Source organism: Vigna angularis, chromosome 5 (genome assembly GCF_016808095.1).
Source record: "Vigna angularis cultivar LongXiaoDou No.4 chromosome 5, ASM1680809v1, whole genome shotgun sequence".
NCBI classification, from domain to species: Eukaryota; Viridiplantae; Streptophyta; class Magnoliopsida; order Fabales; family Fabaceae; genus Vigna; species Vigna angularis.
The window spans coordinates 2,217,208-2,231,415 of record NC_068974.1 but is presented as its reverse complement, the minus strand read 5'-3'; the positions used below and the strand labels follow the sequence as shown (position 1 = coordinate 2,231,415).

Genomic DNA, 14,208 nt, shown 5'->3' with positions numbered 1-14,208 from the left:
CGAGCTCATCTGTAGCTTGCTTCCCATTTCACTCTGAAGAGTCTGCCAAAACCTGGATGTGAATCTCGGGTCCCTATCTGATACAATACTTGAAGGTACCCCATGCAACCTCACTATTTCCTTAACATATAGTTGTGCCAACTTTGTCATGGACATTCTCAAATCAATTGCCAAGAAGTGAGCACTCTTGGTTAATCGGTCTACTATTACCCAAATTGCGTCATGCTTTCGAAAAGTGTGTGGCAAATGGGTAACAAAGTCCATAGCAATGCTATCCCATTTCCACTCTGGAATCTCCAACGGTTGCAACAAACCTCCAGGTCTTTGATGTTCCACTTTTGCCTTTTGACAAGTCAAGCAAGAAGCCACAAACTGTGCCACATCCCTCTTCATACCCGACCACCAGAAAGATTTCTTGAGATCTTGGTACATCTTCGTCATGCCTGGATGCATGCTAAAACGGCTTTTGTGACCTTCTTCCATGATTAACTTCTTTAATCCAGAGTTGCTAGGGATACAGACCCTGCCTTTGAATCTCAAAATACCGTCGGCCCCCAAGATAAAATCTTTACCTTGCTCGGTTCCAATCAAAGTAGCTGACATCTGGAGTTCAATATCTCTTGACTGCTCTTCTTTAACATGCTTCAACAAGTCATTAGATATCACCAAAGTACCGCACCTGATGCTGTCAGTTTCAAATTCTACTTGCAACCTCAAATCTCTGAAGCTTGTTACTAGCTCTAATTCTCTAATCATCAATGAGGACATATGTACTGCCTTCCTGCTCAATGCATCTGCCACAACATTGGCTTTTCCAGGATGGTATAAAAGATCAAAGTCATAATCCTTAAGGAACTCTATCCATCTCCTTTGCCTCATGTTAAGCTCCTTCTGATCAAAGAGATATCTCAGGCTTTTATGATCACTGAACACTTGAAATTGTGCACCATACAGGTAGTGTCTCCAAATCTTCAAAGCAAAAACTACAGCTGCCAACTCCAAGTCATGAGTGGGGTAATTCTTCTCATGAACCTTGAGTTGTCTTGATGCATACGCCACTACCTTCTTCTCCTGCATCAGTACACACCCTAATCCCTGATGCGAGGCATCACAGAACACCTCAAAAAGTTTACCTGTGTCAGGGAAGACCAAGACGGGTGCACTAGTCAACCTTTTCTTTAGCTCTTGAAAACTAGTTTCACAACGATCTGTCCAAACAAAAAGTTGATTCTTTCTAGTCAGTTGCGTCAATGGTGCCACAATTCTGGAAAAGTCCTCAATAAAACGGCGGTAATATCCCGCTAAACCCACGAAGCTCCTGACCTCAGTAACAGTCTTAGGTCTTTCCCACTGAAGTACTGCTTGCACCTTAGCGGGATCAACAGAAATTCCTCCAGCTGAGATTACGTGGCCAAGAAAAAGAACTTCTTCCATCCAAAATTCACACTTAGACAATTTGGCATACAATCGTCTTTCTCTCAGCACTTCAAGTACTGTCCGAAGGTGATCTGCATGTTTTTCTCGAGTCTTAGAATAGACAAGTATATCATCTATAAAGACCACCACAAATTTGTCCAAGAAAGGTCTGAAAATTCGATTCATATAGTCCATAAAAATGGCTGGAGCATTAGTCACACCAAAAGGCATAACCACATACTCATAGTGGCCATATCTGGACCTGAACGCTGTCTTCTGCACATCATCCGCTTTCACTAAGATCTGATGATAACCCGACCTCAGATCAATCTTAGAGAATACTGTAGCTCCATGTAGTTGATCCATCAAATCATCTATTCTCAGCAACGGATACTTGTTCTTGATCGTCAACTTATTCAGTTGCCGATAATCAACGCACAGTCTTGAACCACCATCTTTCTTCTTTACTAGCAACACTGGTGCTCCCCAAGGCGAAACACTAGGTCGGATCAACTGTTTCTCCAATAGGTCTTCAATCTGCTTCTTTAACTCTACCAATTCTGCTGGAGCCATCCTATACGGAGCTATAGAAACTGGTCCTGCTCCTGAGACCAAATCAATAGAGAACTCCACCTCACGTGGAGGAGGTAAACCAGGAACTTCTTCAGGAAAAACATCCAAGAAGTCGTTTACAACTGCTAGGTTTACACTCTGACTCTCCTGTGCCGCATGATGTGAAACTTGCGTCGCTTCTATATGTGATAGCACCAAAAAGCAACTAGCACCTTCCAGAAGGTCTTGTCTCAAGACGCCGATCGACAAAGGCATAAATTTGTCTTTATCAGGAAACATCAATTTCTTACTACCGCAGTCAATGAGGATGCGATTGGTAGATAACCAATCCATTCCCAAAATTACTTCTAATCCTTGCAAAGGTAAACAGATGAGGTTCACCTTGAACTGATGTCCTTCTACAACAATTGGACAACGGACACACACAGAAGATGTTCTGACTAACCCTGATGCTGGTGTAGACACCACTAGGTCAAAGTCTAGTTCTTCTACAGGCATACCCAATTTCTCAACACATGCCTCCGATATGAAGGAGTGTGTTGCCCCCGAATCAAAAAGTACAACACAAGTCACCCCAAACAATAAACAATTGCTGATGATAAGATTACCTGAGCTGACTGCTTCCGATCCTGTCATAGCATATACTCTGCCCACCGCTTGGGGTCTGTCACCTCCTCTGGGTGGAGGCAAACCAATCCTCTGTGCCTGAGACCTCGATCCTACTACAGAAGTACACTCCTTAGAGAAGTGCCCCTCTTTTCCGCACTTGAAGCATTTCCTTGCACCACTTTCCATAGGACAGCTGCTACGGTAATGAGGTCCTCCACAGGTATAACATCTAATGGGGCCGGATGGTCTGGCTGATCCTGACTACACTGATGGCTGATAAGATGAACCTCTAGACCCAGAAGAAAAAGATGGTCTAGCATAAGGGGTCTTCCTAGTGATAAATCCACCACGAGATCCAGATGGTCCCCCAGTCCTCACAGGCTGACTCTGCTGTCCCTCAGATTCTTTCTTTGTCTTCTCTAGATCACGGGACATCTCCACTAAAGTAGGGAACTCTCTGATACGTAACCCTTTTAAAAGTAGCTTGAGATCATTCCTCAAACCATTCTCAAACTTTCTGCATTGCCATTCTTCATCTACTGCCATAGTGTTGAAACGAAGTAAATGTTTGAAACGATCTGCATATTCTGACACTGACTTGTTGCCCTGTACCAGTTCCAGAAATTCTACTTCCTTTGCAAATCTCACACTGTCAGGGAAGTACTCAGCATAGAATTTGACTCTAAACAACTCCCAAGTAATAGGAGTCCCACTCCTCTCAAGGATCATCTTCATGCTGCTCCACCAATGGCTAGCTTCTCCGGTCAGCAGATATTGAGTATAAGCCAATTTCCTCTCATCAGGACATCCTTTAGCTTCAAATATCCTCTCCATATCCCTGAACCAATGGTCAGCTTCATCCGGACTGCATTTTCCTGTGAATCTTGCAGGGTGATGCTGAAGAAAGTTCTCCAAACTCCACTCTTGGACTGGAATAGTGAAGGGAGGAACACCTGGAGTGGTCCTACCATTAGTCAACACTTCCACAAACTGTCTTTGAGTATTCTCAGATGATACTCTAGCATTCTCAGCCGATACTCTGGCAGCTTCCAAATTTTGTAACGCAATGGTATTCTGCTGAACCAAAGTAGCGTTCTACCGTTGCAATGCTTGAAGCACCGCATTCAACATCTGATTAGAGTTAGACGGATCAACATCTGAGGAAGGAGGAGATCTAGATGCCATCTTCTGTTCATACAGAGAGAAAACTATTAGTCCCACTCAATGAAACTAATATGACGTTTCGCCAAATGTCCAGAATTCACAATTACAAACAGGACACATCTACAACCTACAGGTTTCTAAGGAAGAACTGCTCTGATACCATTAATGTAACATCCCGATTATATAATAACAATTATTACATAATAAAGACGTCATCATTTAAAATATAGAGAACAGTCAGAATACGACGTGTAATTTAAGTACAAATTACAGTCATCCGAAATAAAAGAAAACGGAAATTCAAACTTAAAAGTTCATATATTAGAACACTACACGTGTTCAGATATGAAACTTCCTAAGCACACTACTCCGCAGCCACATTATTCCCAAGCTCTTGCTCCAGAGGACTCTCCTCGGCGTTCTCCTCGACCATATCTGCTCCCATCCAAGTGGATGATCATTGCCGAATAACATAATCCGAATAGGCATACAACACAAACAATGCAAGGGTGAGCTAGATATAAAAAGCATGTTATCTCCTAGTACAGTTAATTCACGTCATCATACATAGATTTAAATATAGAAATACTTAGGCATGCTTATTAAACCACAATCTACATACTCACACGACTCATCCGGATTTTGTATAATTGTCGAACTATTGGTCGTCTCTACACTTGCTAGCTCTGCTGGTCTTTCTCCAACGCTAGCAATATAAATCCCCCAAGCTGCCTATGTCTAAATTCAAAGACTATAGACGAGGATCTCCCTCTACTCTCACCACTGACATTATTCTTCTCTACTTGAGTGTGAATAATGCTTTGAGTGTAGGGATAGACATACCATTTCGAAGCCCCTACAATTATACAGACACAACCACAATATTTCACATAACTACTTCCATCCATCTCTCCCTGAGATTTCCGAATCATACTCACATTCATCATTTTCATCATATAATCACGGTAATTTATCATAATTCATACATACTCATATTTTCAAATAAATCACATCGTATCATACTTTCAACATTTTACATATTTAATTCAATCCAAAACAATAGCAATTGAACCCTTTGCACACTCTTGGACGAACACTATTCACCACCAAATTGGACGAACGCTATTAAGGATCTGGACGAACGTTATTAAGGATCTGGACGAACATTATTTTAAAAAAAAACGGACGAACGCTCAAGTTTAGGACGAACGTCCACTTTTCACAGTTTGGACGAACGTCCATTTTCCGGACGGACGAACGCTTGCCGAACACTCCACTGGACGAACGCTCTCTGGAGTTGAAAGACGAACGCTCTCTGGAGTTGAAGGACGAACGCTCTCAGAAACTTAAGGCCGAACGCTTGGTCGAGCAAATTGGACGAACGTCCAATTTGGCTCGGACAAACGCGCTCCGCAGCATCTCGCGCTCGGGCGCGATATGCTGGGCGCGGCATTTCCAGTGCCACTCACGCCTGGGCGCGACAGTGGGGCGCCCGGGCGTGACCTGATGCAGAATGCAGAATTCTGCAGATTTGAGGTCAGAACCCCTCTTACCATTTTCAACCCTTTTTAATTAACTTCTAACACCCTTAATTCCTGTTTTATACTCGATTGGACTTACCTAATTGATTATAACCGTTCCTTATTCAATTCTTAAGGGATTCATACTCAAATTCAACCATAAAACACCAATTTTCATAACTTTGATACTCAAAATCCAATTCTACCACTTTACACCTATTTTGATCAATTTGATGGTTCTAACAAGTCATAATACAGTGGGTGAAACTGTTCCAAAGGCTCAATAACACTCTAGATCCCAAATGCTCAAAATCACTACCTCACTTCCTCTCCAAATGACTAAAATGCTATGAAATTCCAATTTCCTTCAATTCCAAAGCATACAAGATTACATACATGAATCAACACATCAATTTCAATCCAACCATACATACAACCACAATTTTCCAGCATCCTACTCATGCAACCACTATCAACATCCAGAAAATCCAACTCCCCTTACCTCTTGTAGACTTCCTTTTGTAAAACTTTGAATCCAACACTTGCAGAACTAAGCTTCTTTCCTCTCCAGCAACTTCAAACTTCACGTTCTTCACCAAAATACAGCAGCAAACCTTCCCAGAGCAGAACCCCTTACCCCGTTTTATTCTCCTACGCGTTTGAATGGTGCCAAAAATCTTGGCTGCTTCCATCCCCAAAAATCCGGACGCTGCTCCGAGAAAATTTTGGACGCTGCTCCCCACTTCCAAATACCAACAAATTAATCCCCTGAAACCTGGATGCTACTTTTCCTAAATTCTCAATGCAACCAAAAACACTACAGCAGCTTGTCCTCCACTTTTATTAAAATAATAATAAAATAATAAAAAGTAAAGGACACGGTCCTTACACTTATGAGATCAATTTTAAGACTTACGGAATTAAGTTACACATCGTTTAAATAATCTTAATATTTAAAGGAAATATTCTGTTTAATGTATTTAAAGTTATGAAGCATTATAAGAAGTGGAAAAAATTAAGATAAAAACAATAAATGCATTGGCTATTTACATAAAAGTAAAGGCTCATATCTCATTTCTTTCAAGATATCATCGCACCTTTCAAGGAATTATGAAACACTTCCATCCAATCCAAAATTTCAAACATTGTTCTCTCTTTTTATATGATTTTATTATCAGTATTAGGGAATTCAGTTGAAAATTATATGCTAAGATTTTCTTATATTTGGATGTCTTATTTTTAAGTATATAAATTTTGAATATTTTTATTAGGTAGATTTGAAGGAAAAATATTTTATGAGAAGTTGTTTATATTTTTCATAAAACTTTAAGATAGATGATCTAAATGTGAATGTGATGTTGTTAAACTTCTTGAGTTTCATGCAATAAAAATGTTTTTGTTTGAAAATTATATGAGTACTTACTAATAGATTATTGTTTTAGAATGTTTTAAATTAAATACTCTCAATAAAGAGTTTATTTAGTAATTTCATTATGCATGTTAAAGATAAAGAGTTTTGCTCAAACAAATTATTTTTCATTCAAGAAAATAATTTTTTTTTCATACAAAATAACAGTAAGTTAATCCTGAATCAACCATATTTTCATTAGGCAAGCAAATTTCACTCAAGTTTTCTTCTATATTGTTTGTATTTGAATATTTATTACAAAAGTAAAATGAATATTTACTTTGTATATTTAATTGATTTCTATTTGTTTTAAATGAATTATGATAGATGGAAATGATATTATATGAATTTGTAGTTACATACAGCGTATGCTATATAAATGTTTGATTTGTGTATTAAATATTGACATTTATATTATAATATGCATTCATTTTTTATTTATAATATAAGTCATATAAACTAAGATATATGAGAAAATATATGTCATTTGTTCGTTTATAAATTTAAGTCTTGTATATTGGATTAAATATTAATTTTTGGTAAGACATATATTAAATAATTTTTTTTAAAAGAATATCTCTTAGTATTTCGTTTATTGAATATTTTGTATAAATATGATTGATGTTTGATTTTTGTATATTGTTATTTTGATGAAATCGATTTTTTTAGTATATAAATTACACAATGCTTTTGTGTTGTGATATGCGATAATTATACTATGTAGATAATAGATATAAGTATTATAGTTAAAATTGAGATTTAAATCATAAAGTTATAAGATTCTACAATTTTATAAAATGTTTTTGATTTAGATTGAGACATAATGAAATCGTTAGACACCATTTATGAAAGACATCAACAAGATATATATTTACTAAAATTTATTAAATAAATAATATGAGTGCTATTTTGTAAAAGAAATTAAAAAATAATATTCATTTTAAAATTGAAAAAGAATTTGAATATGTGAACTTTTTTTCCTTTGTTTAGAATTTGGATATGGATGGTTCTTAGAAGCAACGTGAGTGCTTCCGTGACGGTGATGACAAAGAAAAGCCTAAAAGCCTGCTTTTGTTGAAAAAGAAGAGGTTTGGCCTCACAAGCCACCACTCTCCAATTTATATTCCACCATATTTTTTATTATACTAATAATAAATTAATAAAACTATTATATTTTATTATAAAAATAATCAATACAATTACAAAGAGTTGTATTAATCATCATCCATATTTATTTTCGTTTCTTACCGGATAAATGTCATTTTTTTTCAAACACAGCAAACGTCAAAACCAAATAGTAGTATAACAAAAATAATTACCATAGATAGGTGCTTTAAAAATAAAATAAAGATATTAGCTAAATGTTTAAATTGTTCTCAAAAAATAAATTAGTAAATTAATCTGTCTCCATTAAATAGATCCTTCAAAATTTATTTATTCTGTATATATAAATATTTCATAGATATTTAATAAATAATATATAATGACATACATTAACTTTTCTTTTTGTATAAATAGATATTTTTTTTAAAATTGATTTTTTGTATAAATTAACACATTCATTTTTCATATCAATTTAAATATTTTCCAATATTTCATTTGGATCAAAGTCGGTTACGTTCCGATATTTCCTATAACCATGTTCTATATTTATTATTATTAAAAACGCGTATTATTTTATGGTAATAAAAGTAATAAATTATTGATTATATATTGTTATAATTATAAAATTAAATATAAATAATTTTTTTAACTTTATTGTAAATAAGTTTTATTTATTTTGTTGGTAATTTTATAATTAAAAAATGATTAAATTTAAAAAAATAGTTAAATAAAAAATTATTAAATTTAAATAAGTAATTATAAAAAAATAAAATTATTATTTCAGTTTAAGAAAAAAACTTATTTAAGTATAAAATTAAAAATAATTGTGGACATAAGAAAATAATTTCTTATATATATATATATATATATATATATATATATATATATATATAAGTATATATAACTTCTTCTTTCTTTCTATATTCATTATTACAATTAACTTAATATAAAATTAATCATATTTTCAGTTTTAAAAGTTAAACAAGTACCTTGTATTTAACTACCCTGTAACCCTGTCGATGTTATTAAAAATAGGTTAATATTAATAATTATATATCAATATTGAACCAATATTACGTCATTTTATAAAATGAAAAACTATTGTACTATGAAACTTTTATAAGAACTAAAAATACACAAAACTTTGTGGAATCTTTAATTTAAATATACATTTTTTTTTAATTTTGATTGAATTGAATCATAAACCTAACATTCTTGTTTAAGGTATAACAAAAATAGATTGATTAATTAAAATGCAATTTTAAAAAATAGACATATAAGATTAAAAATTAGAATAAAATTTCACAATTATTTAAATCTGGAGACTGAGATCATAGAACAATAATAAAAAACTAAAGTTGTAGATAAGAATTAGAAAGAAATATTTTTCTTTTATCTATGGATATATATCATTGGAACAAGCCTATGTTGTTCAATTTATTTTATTGCATTTATTATTTATCACTTGTAGGCTTTGGAAAAATCTGGAAGGAATTAAGAGAAAGGAAATTAAGAAGGTGAAAAACTTAAATTGTTAGGTAAAATTAATTGGAATAATTTATTTTTAAAATATTAAAATGATGACTTATACAGTATCATATAAAAATTGAAATGACAAAATTACTACTCCGTGTAACATTTAAACCATAAGATTATTATTCCACCAGAATAACGTACTTCACACAGAAATATTAATAACATTATCTTTTTTTTATTGTTATTTAATACAATTACGTATTTTGAATTTAATATCAAGTTAACTGATTAATCCAATTCACTTATTAATTAAAAAAAGCGTTATGCAGTGATTAAAATTTAATAAATAATTTAAGATTAAAAAAGTAATATTTTGGTAATGATAGGTGTATAGTTTACTTGGTGTACTGAATTTTGGGACTGGTCAAACTGATGGGAAGGAATATTTATTAGAAAGGAAAAAAAAATTAAATTTTGTTTGGTTGGTGAAAAATAATTTGTAAGAATTTAAAAAATAATCAACAATTTCTATTTTTTTTCTCAACTAATAATTAGATCACTATAATAAATTTGACTAATTTCTTAATTTTTTTTTCTTTTTCTACCCAAAAATTGCAAATTATAACCGTAAGTCAAACTTGAATTAAAGTTAGAGTCTTTTTGGGAAAAATATTATTACTAAATGATCCATTAAAAATTAAGAACATTATTCAAATTTAGATTTATTTTAAACATGTCGTAACTGTTGGCTTTAACATTACAACATTAATTAAGCATTAACCGCTGAAATTAATATTGTTTTTTAAATGCCTCTTTAGTTTGGTCTCTCACCATACCTAACTCGAAAAGGTAAATTAAGCACCAAACCAGCTTTTAGCATCTATCTCACGATTACTCCAGAAGCGCTTTTGGATTTTTCTTTTTCTATATATCCAAACGCACCATAGGTTAAAAAATATACATTTTTTTTTCTTCGACTAAGTTTTTGCTTCTACAAAAGTACAAATTCTTGGCTTCATACATTGGTCTTTCTCTCTCTAAAGTTCAAAGTTCAAAACAAAAGAAAACCCGACCTTCTCTCTCTGTCTCTCTCCTCACAAAAACCTTTCTCTGCAAAACCAAAACGCAGAAAACAAAACACCTCCAACGACAACACGCTACGCACAAAACGACTAATAAACACCAAAACGCAAACACTCTCCTCAAAACGACAATCCTCACAAAACAACAAAACCACCGTCCTCCACCGCCCTCCACCGTCTTCATCTTCCCATTTTCCCGTAAGGTATCTTCATCATTCACAAATCAAAATAAAAGAAAAACAGAAGAAACTTTTATTATTATTGTTATTCTTATTGTTTTTTAAAGTTTTAAATTCCGATGAACCTTGAAAAACTGAAGCTTTCTATGTTGGGTGTTGCAAAAGAACAGTGTCGATGGCGGAGTTTGGAAACAGCCCGAATACGACGTCGTCTAGATTCTCCTTCTTCAACCGATCCATGACGACGCTGCGGAAGGAAAAGCCGTCGCAGAAGCCGCCGCAGCTGGACCGATCACTGACGAAGTTAGGAGAATCCCCTAAAGGCGGCGGGAGCGTCGTTAAGAGGCTCTGCAGCTTCTTTGAGTCGGCGAAACCTTCGTCTTCGGAACATCAACACCGCCACCACAAGCTTAAACCCTCGAAATCGATCGAAGCATCCGAATCCTCCATCGATTCTCCGGCGAAATTGGTCGATTCCTCGCCGGCGATTCGGTTACCGGGGACGGCGGATCGGATCGTGTTGTATTTCACCAGCTTACGCGGTATTAGGAGGACCTTCGAGGATTGCTACGCGGTGAGGATGATATTTCGGGGATTTAGGGTTTGGGTTGACGAGCGTGATATTTCGATGGACGCGAATTACAGAAAGGAGTTGATGAACGTGTTGGGGGAGAATGGTAACGGGAAGAGGAAGGGACACGTGGCGCTTCCTCAGGTGTTCATCAGGGGGCGGCACGTGGGGGGTGCTGACATCATCAAGTACATGTACGAGGTGGGGGAGCTCGGGAAGGTTCTGGAAGGGTTGCCAAGGACAAAGGGTGGGTTTGTGTGCGAGAGTTGTGGAGATGTGAGGTTTGCACCTTGTGGGAATTGCAGTGGGAGTAGGAAGGTGTTTGATGAGGATGAAGGGGTGTTGAAGAGGTGTTTGGAGTGTAATGAGAATGGGTTGATAAGATGTCCTAATTGTTGTTCTTCTTGAAGTTTGAAGAAAAAGAGAAAAAAAATGAGAAATTTGAAACCTTGGTGTGTGTAGTTGTTGTTGGCATAGAACTTAGATGCAGTTCTTTTCGTGTTTCTGGTGTTGTTATCTAATCAGGATTAGAGTTTTACTTGGACAGTACGAGTTTGAAGTTGGGGTTTGTCTTTGTGAAGGTCAGTCAAGTTTTAGGCTTTTTGGCACTCTTGTACAATCAGAATTGGAGTTTCACATCAGTGATGAAGGTTTGCATTGAAGATTAGATCAACGAAGACTGTCATAGTGAAACTCCAATTTGACGTGTTTTTGGTGTTGTTATCTAATCAGAATGGATGTTTCATGGGTGGAATAATGGATTGCATGAAGGATGTCAAACTCAGATTTTGATTGGAGGATGACATGAGAGCATTTGAGGAACTGTGTTTAGGTTTTGTGGTAGTTGTTGCATATGTAGGATTCTCAAGTTTAGGCGTGTGAAGGTGTTTGGAGGGTAAGGTTTTGTGGTTATTCAAAGCACTCTTTGAATTATTTTTTTTTCTATGGGTGTTTTTTTTTGTTATCTGTCATGAGCTGATGGTTTCTTTGTTCAGCTCCTTGAACTGCATTTTGTTCAAGAGTGATTTTTATCTTCCACACAGGAAAAAAAATACCAGATATGTTTGTATGATGTCTGTTGTATTGTACTTCATTCACAGTCCTGAGGAGTGTTTCTCCTCGACACAATGTAAATATTTAGTAATATCAAAAGGGTTTGCAAATATTGACCATGGAAGGTTGTATTGGTTTCTATATGACACTTTCCATATCATAGTGCTTTGTTTCTTTGTGGTTTCTCATATATTGTGTTAAAAACATTTTTTATGGCACCTTGAGTTCTGAATTGCTTGAATTCAACGTGTTAAAATGCTAAAATTCCATGTTTCTGTAAGAAATGTGTTTTTTAGTGGGGACAGGGTTTCTCTTGGAGCAATTGAATATATATACTCTTGCGATCATAAGGATTAACAAAAAATGGTCGTTGATTTTATCATGACTTCTGGATATTGTCATTCTTATTTTGGTTCTCAGACTCTGGGCCTTGATTTTGTCATATCACCATGTGGGGGGGCCGGCACATGACATGTAAAAGTGTGCTAAGAAAATTCTAAAAATAATTTCAGTTTCCATATTCTTCCTTCACTCATACAAGTGTCTGCATTTTGAAACGAAAAATGAAAACTATTTTAACAACTGTTGTTATTTATATAGAATTAGCTTGTGATAGCAAGAATCAGAGTGATCATTCTGCTTTATTATCCTTTTCCATAGCTCATAAGAAGTTGAGAACAGATAACTCAGTGCGATTGATATTGGTGCATTTGGTGTATGGCAATGCAATATTGAATCTATTGTGACCTTATCCATTCCCCTCAGATTATGATGGAATAATGGAGCACCCTCTTCTCTTGAAGTTTCTTCATTGTTTTGTTTTCCACGTTTGATGTTTGTAGTTGGTAAAAGGTTGTTTTCCTATTTCCATTATCAAGAGGAAGGATGTAGCAACTACTCCATAGATCGTAAGTAGACTGAAGACCAAAATAATTAGTAGTTCAGAAAGGCGTTCGATGTTGAAACAATCTGGAATAAATCCAAAGAATCATAGTAAATTATTCAAAAAAATTAAAAATTATTTATTTTTTATATTCCAGATTTTTTTCCCTGTCAAATTATTTGATTTGAGCTTTAAACTACACTGTTTATTATTTTAAATAAAGTTAAATATATTTTTATTTTATGTATTTAAATATAAAATTAAAATTCGTTTTATTTTAAAAAACTTATTTAAAGGGTTAAAAATGTTTTTAGTCCCTAAACTATCAAGCCATTTTGTTTTTAGTCTCTTTTTCAAACTAAGTTACTTTCTAGTCTTTCTCCTTTTGAAAAACATAATTTTTTGTCCTAAAAAACCAACGGCGTTAAAAAGAAGCTGAGCTGGCTAACAGTGGAGTGTCACGTCATCTTTTTTCTAACACTGAGTCAATTTGACTTTCATCGTTCGGTCACCATCATCATTTAGTCACCATCACCGTTTGTCACCATCACCGTTTGGTCACCATCATCATTCAGTCATCATAACCATTCGACCACCACCAATATCGTTCGGTCACCACCAATATCGTTCGGTTATTCAATCATCATAACCATTTGGCTATTAACAATACTGTTCGGTTACCACCAATACCGTTTCGTCATTCAGTCATCATAACCATTCAGCCTTACCAATAACGTTCGACATTACTATATGGTAACAGATAGATTGACTTAGTGTCAGAAAAAAAAAATGACATGACACTCCACCGTTAGCCAGCTCAGCTTCTTTTTAACTCCGTTGGTTTTTGAGGACGAAAAATTATGGTTTTCTAAAGGTGAATGACCAAAAGGTACCTCAGTTTGAAAGAGAAACTAAAAACAAGATCGCTTGATAGTTTAGAGATTAAAAACATATTTAACCCAATTTTAAAAATAAATGAATATAACATATTAGACATTTTTACATGTTAACTTTTGAATTGAAATATTATTTAATACATAAAAAAATTAATATCATTAATTTGAAATATATCCTTTCATTTTTTTTATGTGTGCTATATTATTTTATTATGGATTGATGTAATTTTTCATGTATTTATGTAATTTTTTTATTTTTTTTAAATAAAATCTT

The 14,208-nt window shown here is 34.6% G+C and overlaps 2 protein-coding genes across 4 annotated transcripts; one reads left to right on the top strand and one right to left on the bottom strand.

The window, feature by feature from the left end:
- Nucleotides 1-2,859: 2,859 nt before the first annotated feature.
- On the bottom strand, nt 2,860-3,783 carry LOC128196502 (uncharacterized). Its single transcript, XM_052877585.1, has 2 exons — nt 3,718-3,783; nt 2,860-3,672 (listed from the first exon to the last, which is right to left on the bottom strand). Exons 1-2 carry the CDS (start codon nt 3,781-3,783, stop codon nt 2,860-2,862), a joined length of 879 nt encoding a protein of 292 aa, XP_052733545.1.
- Nucleotides 3,784-10,230: 6,447 nt separating this feature from the next.
- Nucleotides 10,231-12,279, top strand: LOC108339512 (uncharacterized protein At3g28850). 3 transcript variants are annotated; one of them, XM_017576642.2, is made up of 2 exons: nt 10,231-10,555; nt 10,702-12,279. In XM_017576642.2, the coding sequence occupies exon 2, from the start codon at nt 10,707-10,709 to the stop codon at nt 11,508-11,510; it is 804 nt and encodes a 267-aa protein (XP_017432131.1). In that variant the 5' UTR covers nt 10,231-10,555; nt 10,702-10,706; the 3' UTR covers nt 11,511-12,279. The 3 variants fall into 3 exon arrangements, with proteins under 3 accessions (XP_017432131.1, XP_017432128.1, XP_017432129.1); XM_017576639.2 differs by having other exon boundaries at nt 10,697-12,279; XM_017576640.2 differs by having other exon boundaries at nt 10,250-10,550.
- The last annotated feature ends 1,929 nt before the right edge of the window (nt 12,280-14,208 follow it).

What these genes read in the sequence shown, in the direction of transcription:
- LOC108339512 (XM_017576642.2), top strand. Translation starts at nt 10,707, where the DNA reads ATGGCGGAGTTTGGAAACAGCCCGAATACGACGTCGTCTAGATTCTCC.
- LOC128196502 (XM_052877585.1), bottom strand. Translation starts at nt 3,783, where the DNA reads ATGGCATCTAGATCTCCTCCTTCCTCAGATGTTGATCCGTCTAACTCT. An exon ending in CTAATCAGATGTTGAATGCG is followed by an intron (nt 3,673 to 3,717) that starts GTGCTTCAAGCA and finishes TTGGTTCAGCAG; the next exon opens with AATACCATTGCGTTACAAAA.